The sequence below is a fragment of the Marmota monax genome, unplaced genomic scaffold (genome assembly GCF_021218885.2).
Source record: "Marmota monax isolate L192 unplaced genomic scaffold, Marmota_monax_Labrador192_F-V1.1 WCK01_AAM20220418_F8-fsc00572, whole genome shotgun sequence".
NCBI classification, from domain to species: Eukaryota; Metazoa; Chordata; class Mammalia; order Rodentia; family Sciuridae; genus Marmota; species Marmota monax.
The window spans coordinates 218321-236292 of NW_026694402.1; the positions used below are offsets into that span (position 1 = coordinate 218321).

General features: G+C 34.9%; 1 protein-coding gene across 1 annotated transcript; it reads right to left on the reverse strand.

Moving 5' to 3' along the window:
• Nucleotides 1-6010: 6010 nt before the first annotated feature.
• Nucleotides 6011-6967, reverse strand: LOC124109521 (olfactory receptor 52N2). Its single transcript, XM_046468184.1, has one exon. The coding sequence runs from the start codon at nucleotides 6965-6967 to the stop codon at nucleotides 6011-6013; it is 957 nt and encodes a 318-aa protein (XP_046324140.1).
• Nucleotides 6968-17972: the final 11005 nt, after the last annotated feature.

Consider the following 17972-nt stretch of genomic DNA (forward strand, 5'->3'; position numbering starts at 1 on the left):
AACAGCTGCAGCAGATGGAATGTCAGATAAAGAATTCAGGATATACATGCTTCAGATGATCTGGAGTATCAAGGAAGACATTAGACAGCAAAATCAGACAATGAAAGATCACTTCGAAAATGAATTACGCAAACAAATCCAGGAAGCAAAGGATCAAATATACAGGGAGATAGAGGTTATAAAAAACAAACAAACAGAAATCCTAGAAATGCAGGAAACAATAAACCAACTTAAAAACTCAATGGAGAATACTACCAGCAGAGTAGAACACTTTGAAGATAGAACATCAGACAATGAAGACAAAGTATTTCAACTGGAAAAGAACATAGACAGCTCAGCAAGACTGTTAAGAAACCATGAGCAGAACATCCAAGAAATATGGGATAACATAAAGAGACCAAACTTAAGAGTCATTGGGATACAGGAAGGTACAGAGCTCCAAACCAAAGGAATGAGCAGTCTATTCAATGAAATAATACAAGAAAACTTCCCAGACTTGAAGAATGAGACAGAATCCCAAATCCTAGAAGCCTACAGGATGCTGAATGTGCAAAATCATAAGAGATCCACACCTAGACACATTATAATGAAGATGCCCAACATACAGAATAAGGAGAGAATTTTAAAAGCTACAAGAAAGGAAGCAGATTACATTTAGGGGTAAGCCAATCAGGATAACAGCCGATCTTTCAACACAGACTCTGACAGCTAGAAGATCCTGGGATAACATATTTCAAACACTGAAAGAAAATGGGTTCCAACCAAGAATTGTGTATCCAGTGAAATTAAGCTTCAGGATGGAAGATGAAATTAAAACCTTCCACAATAAACAAAAGTTTAAAGAATTTGCAGATAGAAAACCATCTATTCAAAACATCCTCCGCAAAGCATTACAGGAAGAGGAAATGGAAAATAACAATGAAAACCAACAGTGGGAGGTAGGACACTAAAGGGGGGGAAAATAATCAAAGAGGAAAACAAACCATGTTTAGTAACATAAATAAACAAATATGGCTGGAAGAACAACCCATATCTCAATAATAACCCTAAATGTTAATGGCTTAAACTCACAAATTAAGAGACACAGGCTAGTAGAATGGATCACAAAACAAGACCCAACAATATGCTGCCTACAGGAGACGCATTTGATAGGAAAAGACATACATAGGCTGAAGGTGAAAGGTTGGGAAAAATCATATCACTCATATGGACTTCGGAAACAAGCAGGAGTGTCCATACTCATATCAAATAAAATAGATTTCAAGCCAAAGTTAATCAAAAGGGATAAAGAGGGACACTACATACTGCTCAAGGGAACCATACACCAACAAGACATAACAATCATAAATATATATGCCCCAAAGAATGGTGCAGCTATGTTCATCAAACAAACTCTTCTCAAGTTCAAGAGTCTAATAGACCACCATACAATAATCATGGGAGACTTCAACACACCTCTCTCACCACTGGATAGATCTTCCAAACAAAAGTTGAATAAGGAAACTATAGAACTCAATAACACAATTAATAATGAACAATAGGTTACTGAATGATCAATGGGTTATAGAAGATATCAAGGAGGAAATTAAAAAATTCTTAGAGATAAATGAAAACACGGACACAACATATCGGAATCTATGGGACACATTGAAAGCAGTTCTAAGAGGAAAATTCATTGCTTGGAGTTCATTCCTTAAAAAAAGAAAATAACAACAAATAAATGATCTCATACTTCATCTCAAAATCCTAGAAAAAGAAGAGCAAAACAACAGCAAAAGAAGTAGAAGGCAAGAAATAATTAAAATCAGAGCTGAAATTAATGAAATCGAAACAAAAGAAACAATTGAAAAAATTGACAAATCTAAAAGTTGGTTCTTTGAAAAAATAAACAAAATCGACAGACCCTTAGCCATGGTAACGAAGAGAAGAAGAGAGAGAAATCAAATTACTAGCATACGGGATGAAAAAGGCAATATCACAACAGACACTTCAGAAATACAGAAGATAATTAGAAATTATTTTGAATCCTTATACTCCAATAAATTAGATGATAGTGAAGGCATAGATAAATTTCTTAAGTCATATGATCTGCCCAGATTGAGTCAGGAGGATATAGACAACCTAAACAGACCAATATCAATAGAGTAAATAGAAGAAACCATCAAAAGACTACCAACTAAGAAAAGCCCAGGACCGGATGGGTATACAGCAGAGTTTTACAAAACCTTTAAAGAGGAACTAATACCAATACGTTTCAAGCTACTTCAGGAAATAGAAAAAGAGGGAGAACTTCCAAATTCATTCTACGAGGCCAACATCACCCTGATTCCTAAACCAGACAAAGACACTTCAAAGAAAGAAAACTGCAGACCAATATCCCTAATGAATTTAGATGCAAAAATCCTCAATAAAATTCTGGGGAATCGGATACAAAAACATATCAAAAAAATTGTACACCATGATCAAGTAGGATTCATCCCCGGGATGCAAGGCTGGTTCAATATACAGAAATCAATAAATGTTATTCACCACATCAATAGACTTAAAAATAAGAACCATGTGATCATCTCGATAGATGCACAAAAAGCATTCGACAAAGTACAGCATCCCTTTATGTTCTAAACTCTAGAAAAACTAGGGATAACAGGAACATACCTCAATATTGTAAAAGCAATCTATGCTAAGCCTCAGGCTATCATCATTCTGAATGGAGAAAAACTGAAGGCATTCCCTCTAAAATCGGGAACAAGACAGGGATGCCCTCTCTCTCCACTTCTGTTCAACATAGTTCTCGAAACACTGGCCAGAGCAATTAGACAGACGAAAGAAATTAAAGCATAAAAATAGGAAAAGAAGAACTTAAATTATCACTATTTGCAGATGATATGATTCTATACCTAGCAGACCCAAAAGGCTCTACAAAGAAACTATTAGAGCTAATAAATGAATTTAGCAAAGTGGCAGGATATAAAATCAACATGCATAAATCAAAGGAATTCCTGTATATCAGCGACAAATCCTCTGAAATGGAATTGAGGACAACCACTCCATTCAAAATATCTTCAAAAAAATAAAATACTTGGGAATCAACCTAACAAAAGAGGTGAAAGACTTATACAATAAAAACTACAGAACCCTAAAGAGAGAAATAGAAGAAGATCTTAGAAGATGGAAAAATATACCCTGTTCATGGATAGGCAGAACTAACATCATCAAAATGGCGATATTACCAAAAGTTCTCTATAGGTTTAATGCAATGCCAATCAAAATCCCAACGGCATTTCTTGTAGAAATAGAAAAAGCAATCATGAAATTCATATGGAAAAATAAAAGACCCAGAATAGCAAAAACAATGCTAAGCAGGAAGTGTGAATCAGGCGGTGTAGCGATACCAGACTTCAAACTATACTACAGAGCAATAGTAACAAAAACAGCATGGTACTGGTACCAAAACAGGCGGGTGGACCAATGGTACAGAATAGAGGACACAGAAACCAATCCACACAGCTACAACTATCTTATATTTGATAAAGGGGCTAAAAGCATGCAATGGAGGAAGGATAGCATCTTCAACAAATGGTGCTGGGAAAACTGAAAATCCATATGCAACAAAATGAAACTGAATCCCTTTCTCTCGTCATGCACAAAAGTTAATTCAAAATGGATCAAGGAGCTTGATATCAAATCAGAGAAGCGCCGTCTGATAGAAGAAAAAGTTGGCTACGATCTACATACTGTGGGGTCGGGCTCCAAATTCCTCAATAGGACACCCATAGCACAAAAGTTAATAACTAGAATCAACAAATGGGACTTACTCAAACTAAAAAGTTTTTTCTCAGCAAAAGAAACAATAAGAGAGGTAAATAGGGAGCCTACATGCTGGGAACAAATCTTTACTCCTCACACTTCAGATGGAGCCCTAATATCTAGAGTATACAAAGAACTCAAAAAATTAGACAATAAGAGAACAAACAACCCAATCAACAAATGGGCCAAGGACCTGAACAGACACTTCTCAGAGGGGGACTTACTATCAATCAACAAGTACATGAAAAAATGCTCACCATCTCTAGCAGTCAGAGAAACGCCAATCAAAACCACCATAAGATACCATCTCATTCCAGTAAGATTGGCAGCCATTATGAAGTCAAACAACAACAAGTGCTGGTGAGGATGTGGGGAAAAGTGTCCACTTGTTCATTGCTGGTGGGACTGCAAATTGGTGCAGCCAATTTGGAAAGCAGTATGGAGATTTCTTGGAAAGCTGGGAATGGAGCCACCATTTGACCCAGCTATTCCCCTTCTTGGTCTATTCCCTAAAGACCTAAAAAGAGCATGCTACAGGGACACTGCTACATCGATGTTCATAGCAGCACAGTTCACAATAGCAAGATTGTGGAACCAACCTAGATGCCCTTCAATAGACGAATGGATAAAAAAAATGTGGCATTTATACACAATGGAGTATTACTCTGCATTAAAAAATGACAAAATCATGAATTTACAGGGAAATGGATGGCATTAGAGCAGATTATGCTAAGTGAAGTTAGCCAATCCCTAAAAAACAAATGCCAAATGTATTCTTTGAATACATTTACGAAGAGCAGGAGAAGAAGATTAACATTTAACAGGGATGAGAGGTGGGAGGGAAAGGGAGAGAGAAGGGAAATTGCATGGTAATGGAAGGAGACCCTCAGGGTTATACAGTGGAGGGGGTAGAGAGAGAGGAGGGGAGTGGAGGGGAGAGGTGGGGATGGGGGAGGGTGGAGGATGGGAAAGGCAGCGGAGCACAACAGACACTAGTATGGCAATATGTAAATCAATGGATGTGTAACTGATGTGATTCTGCAATCTGTGTATGGGGTGAAGGTGGGAGTTCATAACCCACTTTTATCAAAGTGTGGAATATGATATGTCAAGAAATTTGTAATGTTTTGAACAACCCACAATAAAAAATTAAAAATATAAAAAAATCATAAAAAAAGAAAAATACATAAAATGTCACGACAGGCAAGATGAAATGTCACTTTCAAAAATCTATCCTTTTATCCAATTCTTAGCACATATGTTTCTCCCGAAAGCATGGAATTTGCTCTGTGAACATCTCATAGGAATAAGGAGCTGCATTTTAAGCATGAAACTTAAGAACAACTTGTATGAACAGACCCAAAGAGCTGACCCATCAAGAATTTTGAAACATCGAACTCTATGGATTATAAAAATGCCTCTTGGTTACCCCCTTCAGAAGTGTATAAACATAGGCTCAACTTCGATCTTTTCTAAAATGTTTGAAGTTAAGAGGTAAGACTCTTCAAAGAGAAACTATATTTCCTTTACCTAAGAAAGTAACTAAAAAGAAAAAAAAAGAAAAAATTACTTATAAAATTAAATGGGTGTCTAGAACAGAAGTATGTGAGTAGGCATAGAAGGGAAATATATTTTGATAAATATTGAAATACTTGCATCCAAAAATTCAAAATAATTGTCCAATGTGGTGATATTTGTGTTTTTCATTTGCTTTTCTCTATTTGCCATTCTTTTTTGCATTAAAGATATATTTAGTATTCTTAAAAAAAATTATTAGAAAATATTGCAACCCTGGACCCTTATGGCCCCATGGCAAAAATGCATTTGATCTGCATAGAATTTGTTCCTAGTGGAGAGGATGTGCTTGCCCACATTAGTCTAGCCTCCTACTTCTCCACACAATGTGTGGATACATCAGGCTTACCTTTTGCCTTTTATTAACTTTCTAGTGTCACTAAACATATGATTCTATAAAAATTCATGACAAACATAATCTTTATTGGGAATGAGTATTTTACCTTTTTAATTCTGAATTCTCTATTTTGGCAGATATTTACAAACAATAAACATTTAAAAATATACACTTGCAAAGACTTTAGAAAATCTGTTTTAGAATGATTTAATATTTCATTTGCACCTTTTATGAATTCTTCTCCACTATTTTCTCTCCATGCCAAACAATGCATTTTGTGATTTGCTTGTCTTAAGTGAGGCCAGTCTTGTCTCCAAATAGGAATCTGATGATTCCTTCACGAATCTGCTTTGTCTTGACTCCATAAACAATTGGGTTCATGGTAGGAGGCAACAGCAGATAAACGTTGGCCACAATGATATGTATGTGGTGGGGAATATTGTGGCCTCCAAATCGATGAGTGAAGAAAGTGAAAAAAGCAGGTACATAAGTGATCACGATGGCACAGATATGAGACGTGCAGGTGCTAAAGGCTTTGTGACGAGCATCTGCTGATGACAAGCTCACTACAGCCCGCAAAATCATAGTGTAAGATGCAGAGATACAACAGATATCAAACACGCCAATCAGGAGGGAAACCATCAGACCATAGATAGCATTTACCTTGACGTTGCCACAGGATACCTTGGCCACAGACATGTGGTCGCAGTAGGTGTGGGGGATGAGGTGGCCCTGGCAATAGGGCAGGCGTTTGGTGAGAAAAGTGAATGGGATGATGAGCATCACACTCCTCAAGAAAGTGGCAAGACCAGCCTTGGCGATGACAGGGTTGGTGAGGATGGTGGTATAGTGTAAGGGGTAGCAGATGGCCACATAGCGGTCCAGAGCCATGAGCATGAGCACCCCAGACTCCATCCCAGTCAACATGTGAACAAAAAACATCTGGACCAGGCAGGCATTAAAGTCTATCTCCTTGAGGTTGAACCAGAATATGCACAGCATATTGGGCACAGTGGTGGTGCACAAGGTGACATCAGTGGAGGCAAGCAGGGCCAGGAAGTAGTACATGGGTCGGTGCAGGGCTTCCTCATGACTGATGAGATAGATGAGTCCCACATTCCCCACAAGAGCAATGATGTACATGAGGCAGAATGGCAGGGAGATCCAGATGTGTGCAGTTTCCAGCCCAGGAACACCATTCAAGATAAAGAATCCTGGTGTCAGGCTGGAGCTGTTGGCTTCAGACATAATGGCTGACAGGAGGAGAGCATTTTAGACTCTTTAACAGTGACAGTTCCCTGAGCCAGAAAGGAAACCAAAGGTAAGTAGAGAGCATGAAAAAATCTTTTATTAAATTTTGTTATTTATTTAATTTATTTATTTATTTTACTCTGTGAATTCTTTTTTTTAAGTTTGTTCTTTTTATATATACATGATAGGAGAATGTATGTTGCCATATATACATGGATTATAATTTATTCTAATTTAGGATCCCACTTTTGGATAGTACCATGATTTGGAGTGTATTTAGTGGTTACCTGTGTGATTTCAATAAGGCTTTTGCAATGAGAATCTATCAGATTCCCCTGGAGTCACTCTGTCTAGTTTCATGTTCCACCTGTTTCTAACTGCTCATAGTGTATGATATGAACGTGTTGTTTAACCACATTATGCCTCAGTTTTCTCCATCTAAGTGAGATCATTGCATTGTTGTCAGGATTATTTATCAGGATTATTCAACAATTTAATTTTATATTATTGCTAAAACTTTGAATAGTGCAGAGTGAATACTTAATAGATATAAGCAATAATCATGACTGCTATTAATGTCACTTCTGAGTCAGTTTAGTGCATCCCAAGAGATCAAGCTTACCTTGGTTAATAAGTGTAGATTAAAATAAACCTACTCACCCTCTGTAAACTCAAGTGCCATTGTATATTTTGAGTTAAAAGGATACTGTGGAAGTTTGAAAATCTCAGCTATATCAAGAGATTGGAAAGTCAATTCTAGAAAATACATGCATAAATATGACAGGAGATTTAAACATGTGCCTGAGTTTTAGATAGAAAAAAATATATAAACATAAATGTCTTTTAAGATCTGGAATCAGATTCAGGAAAATTTCATTCAACTAAATCCCGTCAAAGGTCTTCCTACTTCTATGTTAACTAATCCTGTGTCTATTGGAATCCCCAAGAATAGAACTGGTCTGTAGGGAATGCTGCCTGTGTCTCTGTTTCTTTTCAAGTAGCCAGAAGACACCAGACCAACAAGACTGGAGAAAAGACAGGATATCAGGAGAGGTGGGGATTTTAGGCTTTACACTGCTGGTTTGTAAAGCTGGTCAGCCATCACAGACTTATCCAAGCATCAATAATATCAATAAACATCAAACCATACTCATAAGTTTACAAACAGACATACAAACTCAGAGCCAGTTTATCCTTCCCCCTCCTCAGTTCATAAATATTTGTGTACAACCTCCCTCACAATGACACTCAAGGATTCACATGGATTCTGCTGTTAGGCAAACTAATTATAAAATTAGAATATATACAAAAGAAGGAAAAGTAGATGACTAAGTGCTCTCAGAAAATATGAGATCTGATTTTTTGCTTGCTTAATATGGAGACATGGGCACCCCAGACTCCTTGGGCTAAATCTTGTTTCCAACACTTAGTAGCTGGAAGGACTTGAGCAAGTTGCACATTTTTCCTTGCAAGTATATTCAAAATTCTCAAAGGATACTTATAATAATATATACCATAGATATGTTAGAATAGCTAAATGATACTTTTTTCAGCAGTGCTTGGAATGTGGACATCAGCACATGTTATCTACTTCTAAAATTGTCAGAATATATGATGAGGCCTACACTATTTGCTTAACAGGTATTTATTGATTGTTTCCAACATTTGTGGCACCTTTCTAGTTTCTAGGGATATACTAATCAACCAAGTCATATCTCTTCCACTCAGGGTGCTAATATTTCAATCTAAATATCACAAATTTGTTATAACCATCATTTTATACATGAGGACATGGAGATGCAAGGTTAATCAAAATATCTATCCTCATAAAAACTTCAAACTGGTAAAGGCAAAGTTCAATTAAATTAAACTTTGACTTTAAAGCCACTTGTCTAATCAGACTCCATCGGTTATAATTATTTTCCAATCCTAAACACTGAAGAACAGTTGCATAAGCTGAACATAACTAGACTAAGCAATTCATGGTGACACAGAAAGAAACTGATTTTCAATTACAGGAGAGAAAAAAATCTATTTTTATTGGTGCATAATAGTTATACATAATAGTGCAATTCATTGTGGTATATGCACATGCACAAATATTTCTTAATTGTATCTTAAGGAAGAGGTAGAACAAATGTGAGAAGTTATAGTTACAGCAAGTCAAAGTTACAGCAAGTCAATCCTTAGGAAAGGGAGATCTGTGAAGAGAGAGAATGTATCTGTGTCATTGCTGAATTCTCCTCCCTGGACTTGTTCATACAGATGCTATATGGCACCCATTTGCAGAGGGAGGGGATCATGTGGGAGGATTTCTCTATTGAAGCTTCTTTTAGCAAGTACCCTCAATACTTTCTTGGATTCATGTCTGATACTGGTTCACTTTCCACTTCCCCACAAAGAAAATCCCTACTGAAAGCAATTCTGAGTGTAGTGATGCAATAATTAAGACAAAAGGTTTTGTTTTCCTTTTATTGCAACACACTATTGCACATATTTTGCTATCTCCAGTGAATTATGACTTAGGTTTTAAATTTATTTCACAACTCCAGAAAGCCTTTCCTTTCTTATTCCCCAAAGAAATGGTAATGTATTAGGGTGAGAGCAAAAAAATAAATCCTGAATTTGCCATGAACCACATATCACACACTCACTTGTGTTTCTGGCCTAGATGTTTTCATTTGTTGAAAATATGAGTTTTGGGAATCATCTTAACTCACCTCAGTGTTAGCAAAGACCAGACTGGTGTGAATGCCTGAGAGTTCTGAGCACCAGGAATCCCACAGCAGTCAGGTTCTGCCTCTTCTGAGCATCATTGCACCTTTTGAAGATTATCCAGACTCTAATGTGTGCACCTGCTTGTGTCTCTGCAGTTCAGTGTCTCAGGTGGTTCTGGTTCAAAGGAAAAGATCCTTTGGGACTTTTGAGACAATTTCTGCATATTTCAGCATTTTAAGCAAGGAGAAAACTATAGAAAAAAATGTGTTGAAGCTGTTTATCTTCTCCCTGAACTTCTGACCAAGGGTCTGATGGTCCCAGGAAAAGCTTTTCATTTATCTTGATCACAATATTATGCTCACCACAGCTCAACATGCACCATATACATACATATGTATGTGTATGTATGTACATGGCACATTAACATACACATATGCAAAAAGTGTATACATACCTAATTCATAAAGATTTATGATATAAAACATTTATTTTTTATTTACATTTAAAAATGTAAATTTTTTATTTACATTACATATGACTATCAGAAGACTGTGCTCTGTCTAGTAATGCTTTGTCTTGAGTTTCTCAACTTGATGAATACATAAATGTGTACAAATAAGCATATGAATGTTCACGTGTTTATTTTGGAGGGCAAAAGTTTTGGCAAAAGAGTTCAAAATATATTTTGTGTACATTTTTCTCCCCGAGTTTTCCTTTTTATATTTTTTGTAAAGAAGACTGATTCTGAAGGGACTGGAAACCTAATTTGAATGATTTTTCTCACTCCAGTTGGTGAATATATGAAGATGTCTTTAAGTTTTAAGATTTCTTTAAGTTTTAATTCAAAGTATATCACAACCCTGCCCCAAGGGTATAAATCTAATAAATTGATATAAGTATAGACTGGTGTAACTATTAAATATAGTTGATGTATGTGTAACTTAATAAGAAACTGCAGGAACTTGAGCAGTTTCTTGTTAAGTTAAATACACTAACCTTATGACCTAGAACTTTCATTCTTAGGTTTTTAGTGAAAACATTTGTTCACAAAACACATATATGTATGTTCCAACCGTACAAGCAGTGTTATAAATGGAACAGGAATGAGTAGTGACTTCATGGAATGATATATAACAAAGAAAAAGGAATAAACACTATGAAATATAAATAGATGAATCTCAAAAACATGGTACAGTATTAGATAAACACAAGACCATAATATATGAGTCCATGTATATGCAGTCCAAAAACAGGTAAAACTAATCTTAAATTGATAGAAAAAAAAGTGATATCCTCTGGGGAGTGATAATGACTCATAGGAGCAAGAAGGAAATGTCTGGGGATAGAAATGTTCTTTTCCCTATTTTATTTGACATTATACAGATTTATGCTACTGTCAAAATTTATCAAATTGAACACAAGAGTGGTGCATTGTATTATATTTGATAAATTTAATGGAGCCGGGCATGGTGGCATTATGTCCACCTATAATTCTGGTGACTTGGGAGGCTGAGGTACATAGGAAGATCACAAGGTCAATGGCAGCCTCTAATGAGACCCTAACCAACTTAGTGAGAACCTGCCCCAAATAAAAAAAAAATTAGAAAGGGCTGGGGTGAGACTCAGTGCCAAAGTGTCCCTGGGATCAATCCCTGGCACCAAAGAAAGGTAAAAATAAATAAATAAATAAATAAATAGAAAAACCACAAGATAGTGGAGAAGGGAGGGGGAGCATGGGAGGATTAGATGAATTCTAGTTAAGGAAGAGGGGTGGGAGGGAAAGAGAGGGGGCAGGGGATTAGGAAGGGCAGTGGAATGTGATAGACATCATTATACAAAGTACATATATGCAGACTCGAATTGGGTGTCAACATACTTTATATATAAACAGAGATATGAAAAATTGTGGTATATATGTGTAATAAGAATTGTAATACAAAATTACATGTATAAAGGCATGAATTGGTGTGAACATACTCTATATATAAAGATATGAAAAATTGTACTCTATATGTGTAGTAAGAATTGTAATGCATTCTGTGTCGTGTATTTTAAAAACTAAAATCAATAAAACTAAAAAAAAACAAAACAAAAGGAAAACCAGAAGCTATTGGCATACTTAAGGTATATAAAATATATAGTAAGCATTGTAGTTAGTGAAATATTAAAGGCATTTATCCAGACACCAGATAAAATCTAGGGTTCCAGCTATCAATACTTCTACTCAGTATTCTAGTAAAATTCCATCTAATGAAAGAATGCAATAATGGAAAATATTGAACACAAATAATTAAAGGTGATTTTTGCAGAATGATTATAAATACAGAAAAGTTAAATGAAATATGCAAATTATTAGCACTAACTCATTAACTTAAGAATGTCATTAAAAACAAATGTCATTGGTAAACAAAAATGTGCTTTATCAATAATCTACTAATAGATTAAACATTTACAATTAAAAACTGAGGTCATTTGCAATAGTTTTAAATATCTAGAATTTAATTTAATTAAGAATGTGAAAAATCTTTACTGAAAGCTTTATAAAAACCACATACACAGATTAGAAGACTGATATGGTACAAAGATAAGTTCATTTCAATGTAATATATAAACTTAGTGAAATGTCAAAATTCCAGAAATTATTACTATTTCTTAATGAGGAACAGATATTAACATTTATTATGAAAAGCAAAAGCAACAATAATTTACACAATATGTTTAGACCCAGAACAACTAAAAAAAACCCCACAAAATTGTGGCTGAAGAACATTCAACTGTGGAATACAAAAATTTAGCTTTTTTTTTTTAATAATCATGTAGTATATCTCCTGCTGTTGTGGTTGTTTGGTTTCACTTGTCTTCTGTTTCTGGGAAAAATTGCTGTTTTTTAAAAGGAAAAAACAATATTTGAGTACTTTATTGACTAATAAGGTATACTATAAAAGTATAATAACTAAGATAGTCCAATCTTAAAATGAAATATACACATTGAGCAGAAGGGAGTGTCCAGAAACAAACCCATGCTTATGTGAACACTCAGTATAAGCAAGGTGGCATCAATAAGTGGAAAAAGGCTAATGATCATAACAAATGGTGATGGGTCAATGGCTACCATATGAGAAAACTAAGTTCTTAGTCCTGAATCTTAGCATTAACAATAGTCATAGCATAGTATATTGTTGTTGTTGTTGTTGTTGTTGTTTTTGTGTTGTGTTAAGGATCAAACCCAGGGACTTCCATGTGCTGGGCAAGTATGCTCCCATTGATGTACATCTCCAGCCCAAAACATATTTTGTTGTAATTTTTAATTAGAATGATAAAATAACACCTAAGGAGATGATATATAATTTTATGTTCAAGATTGTAGCATCATAAAACTTTTCTTAAAAATAGGACAAAAGTTGAGAATACTTAATTTTAATTTTTCATGGTTTTAAAATAAACAAATTGGTGTAAAAATTTTAAAACATCTTGTAAATTAAAATACATTTTCTATTAAGGGCATAAAAATAGGAAAAGAAGAACTTAAATTATCACTATTTGCGGATGATATGATAATATATCTAACAGACCCAAAGAGTCTACAAAGAAACTGCTAGAGTTAATAAATGAATTCAGCAAAGTGGCAGGATATAAAATCAACACGCACAAATCAAAGGCATTCCTGTATATCAGCAACAAAACTTCTGAAATGGAAATGAGGAAAACCACTCCATTCACAATATCCTCAAAGAAAATAAGATACTTGGGAATCAACCTAACAAAAGAGGTGAAAGATTTATACAATGAAAACTACAGAACCCTAAAGAGAGAGATAGAAGAAGATCTTAGAAGATGGAAAAATGTACCCTGTTCATGGATAGGCAGAACTAACATCATCAAAATGGCGATATTACCCAAAGTTCTCTACAGGTTTAATGCGATGCCAATCAAAATCCCAATGGCATTTCTTGTAGAAATAGAGAAAGCAATCATGAAATTCATATGGAAAAACAAAAGACCCAGAATAGCAAAAGCAATTCTAAGCAGGAAGTGTGAATCTGGAGGTATAGCGATACCAGATTTCAAACTGTACTACAGAGCATTAGTAACAAAAACAGCATGGTACTGGTACCAAAACAGGCGGGTGGACCAATGGTACAGAATAGAGGACACAGAGACCAATCCACAAAATTACAACTATCTTATATTTGATAAAGGGGCTAAAAGCATGCAATGGAGGAAGGATAGCATCTTCAACAAATGGTGCTGGGAAAACTGGAAATCCATATGCAACAAAATGAAGCTGAACCCCTTTCTCTCGCCGTGCACAAAAGTTAACTCAAAATGGATCAAAGAGCTTGATATCAAATCAGAGACTCTGCGCCTGATAGAAGAAAAAGTTGGCTCCGATCTACATATTGTGGGATCGGGCTCCAAATTCCTTAATAGGACGCCCATAGCCCAAGAGTTAATAACAAGAATAAACAAATGGGACTTACTCAAACTAAAAAGTTTTTTTTTTTTCTCAGCAAGAGAAACAATAAGAGAGATAAATAGAGAGCCTACATCCTGGGAACAAATTTTTACTCCTCACCCTTCAGATAGAGCCCTAATATCCAGAATATACAAAGAACTCAAAAAATTAAGCAACAAGATAACAAATAACCCAATCAACAAATGGGCCAAGGACCTGAACAGACACTTCTCAGAGGAGGACATACTATCAATCAACAAGTACATGAAAAAATGCTCACCATCTCTAGCAGTCAGAGAAATGCAAATCAAAACCACCCTAAGATACCATATTACTCCAGTAAGATTGGCAGCCATTATGAAGTCAAACAACAACAAATGCTGGCGAGGATGTGGGGAAAAGAGTACACTTGTACATTGCTGGTGGGACTGCAAATTGGTGCAGCCAATTTGGAAAGCAGTATGGAGATTCCTGGGAAAGCTGGGAATGGATCCACCATTTGACCCAGCTATCGCCCTTCTCAGACTATTCCCCGAGGATCTTAAAAGAGCGTACTATAGGGATTCTGCCACATCAATGATCATAGCAGCACAGTTCACAATAGCTAGACTGTGGAACCAACCTAGATGCCCTTCAATAGATGAATGGATAAAAAAATGTGGCATTTATACTCAATGGAGTATTAAGCAGCACTAAAAAAATGACAAAATTATGAATTTGCAGGGAAATGGATGGCATTAGAGCAGATTATGCTAAGCGAAGCTAGCCAATCCTTAAAAAACAAATGCCAAATGTCTTCCTTGATATAAAGAGAGCAACTAAGAACAGAACAGGGAGGAAAAGTATGAGGAAAAGATTAATATTAAACAGAGACTAGTGGGGGGAGAGAAAGGGAGAGAGAAGGGAAATCATATGGAAATGGAAGGAGACCCTCAATGTTACACAAAATTTCATAAAAGAGGTTGTGAGGGGAAAGGGGGGGGGAACAAGGGAGAAAATTGAACAACAGCAGATGAGGTAGAGAGGGAAGATGGGAGGGGAGGGGAGGGTGGATAGTAGGGGATAGGAAAGGTAGCAGAATACAACAGTCACTAATATGCAGTTTTGTAAAAATGTGAATGTGTAACCGATGTGATTCTGCAATTTGTATTTGGGGTAAAAATGGGAGTTCATAACCCACTTGAGTCAAATGTATGAAAGATGATATGTCATGAGCTTTGTAATGTTTTGAACAACCAATAATAAATAAATAAATAAATAAATAAATAAATAAAAGTATTGTGTCCATCTTAAAAAACATACATTTTCTATTTTACAACCAATTTTATTGACTATAAATAATAGAAGAGTATATTTAAGATCACCAGTAGTATGTACATGAATGTTTGTTACAGCAGTTTTTCTTTATGTAATATCAAAAAGCAATAATAATAAAAAGAATGTAATAAATCAAGAATTTTGTGAATCCAAACACAAAATTATAAGATAATAAATATGTAAGAAAATCTATGCCAACCTATGTAACTAATAAAGACGCCTAATAGTAAATAAATAATGAAATAATAATAATTAACAATGAAATCCTACATATTAAAAGAAGTTCAATAGAGAAATGGATGAGTTTTAAGTTGCTACTCAAGAAAAATAAATTATTTAGTAGATAAGAATTTATTAGGGCTGCCTTTGTGGTAGAGAGCTTTCCTACCATGAGTGAGGCACTGGATTCTATCATTGTCACCACATAAAACAATAAATAAAATAAAAGTATTGTGTCCATCTACAACTAAAAATTTTTTTAAAAACTTATGAAATTGTCCACCTTCTTGGTCATCAAGGAAGTGCAAATTAAATGCATGGATTTTTTTAAAACTGATAATACTAAGAGTGGGGAATGGTGTGGGTAACAGTGGAACTTTCACATAGTTGGTGAGAATTTAAATGAATATCACTGTCTTGGAATACAGCTGACACAATATACCAATAGTGAACTAAAATGCTCTAATCCATTCTTGGACATTAAACCAAAGAAATATGTAAACATGTGTTCCAGAAAACACATACAATGATATTTGTAGCAGCATTATTCAAGGATTCCACAAAAATATCTCTCAAGAGTATAATGAATAAATTTATACAATATAATACCTGTATTCATGAATTTATGATATGGTACATTCATAAATAAATTTAGGAATGAAAGTGATGAAACTAATGTTTCTAACAACAGCATGGATAATTTTAAGTATAATTATTAACACTTCAAATTTCAAAACAAATCACCTCACTCTTTTCTAGTTTGGTTTGCCAAATATGAATCTACATTTCCTAGCCTCTTTTCTTCTTCTCTTCTACATCTCTTGACATTTCGTTTCCTTTTCTCTTATTATTTTTATCATTCCGTTCTTTTATTTCTTTATGTTTAAACCATTGTTTTCTTTTTTTATGTGGACTGAATTTCCTTTTTATTATTATTGCAATACATGTTTTTAGACTATCTATACACATTTCTTGAAATGCTTTTCCTTTCTATGCTGATTTTCTTTAAACTGGAACACATGTATCAGTATTAATTTTTGTCTTATTATGTTTTTTATGAGTTTGAATATTATATATGCTTCAGTCCTTGTAAATTTTCTTTAGTAACAGCAAAAACTTTCATGCTACCTCTTCCCTGTCATTTCTCTTTTCTAAACATTTTTACCTTATTGTCTTTATCCATGGCATCATAAATCAGTTTTCCATGTGTGTGTTCACTATTTCTAACTTATTCTGCAATCATAGCTGTTAATGCTTTTATTATGTTTTTACATTTGTAATTAAACTCTTTCTTGTTTATCTTTGTTTGATCTCATTCTGTTATATATTAACCTTATTCTGGTGATACTAAATAGTTCTGTCATTTTTTTCATCTTTTACAGAGATCAAGTGAAATTTCATCCATTTTTAAAGGACTCACTAAATACTCTGTAATCTTGAAGTAAATAAGTTATACACCTGATAATCGTTTTGCTCTGCCACCTGCTATTCTTTGCTCTTTTTTTTTCTAGGACAATTTTATAGGCTTGATATAAGCATTGTTACTTGTGGGGTACTTATTTCTCTTTGTATTCCTCTTTAGCCAGAGTTAGATCTGTCTATTCAAGGTGTTTTTCAACAAAAACGGATAATTGAACTTTTTTTTCTTTTTCTTTTTTGCAGTACTGGGGATTCACCCGAGGGTCTCACACATACCAGGCAAGTGCTTTACCAGTGAAATACCTTTATTTTCATTCTGACTTTCCTTTCATTCCCTCTCCTACCTGGACATAAAGAGGAGAGCAATGTATATGTTCCCAATCAATAGTCAGTAATGAAGACATGAGACTAAATATGTTACTGTGTCCTTAATTGTTTCTCCCTCTCAATACTGACTGCCTGTCTTACTATGTTTTTACAGTTTCCCACACAATGCTGAATGTAGGCTTATATAAATGTACATTTCACAACTACCAGCAATGGTACAGGGTTTGGATTGATTATAATTCACAAAACTGAAAACATTTTGCCTCCCATAGATTGACTTAGTCTTATAGAAGAATGTAGGCCTGGAAATCATCATAAACAGCATCTTCAGGCTTGGTAGGGGCTCTTGTTATGCCAACATTTGTACATGATCTTCATCATATGGACTTTTAAATACCAACACCTTTTTGAAGTCAGATTATGTGTGTGAGTTTCTACTGTGCTGGCTAGTCTTGAAAAAGATCATTGCTATGAAAATACCTTGACATCCACTTTCCTAGGTAACTTAATTTTATTTTGAAAAAAATCTATTCAAATCAGTTAATA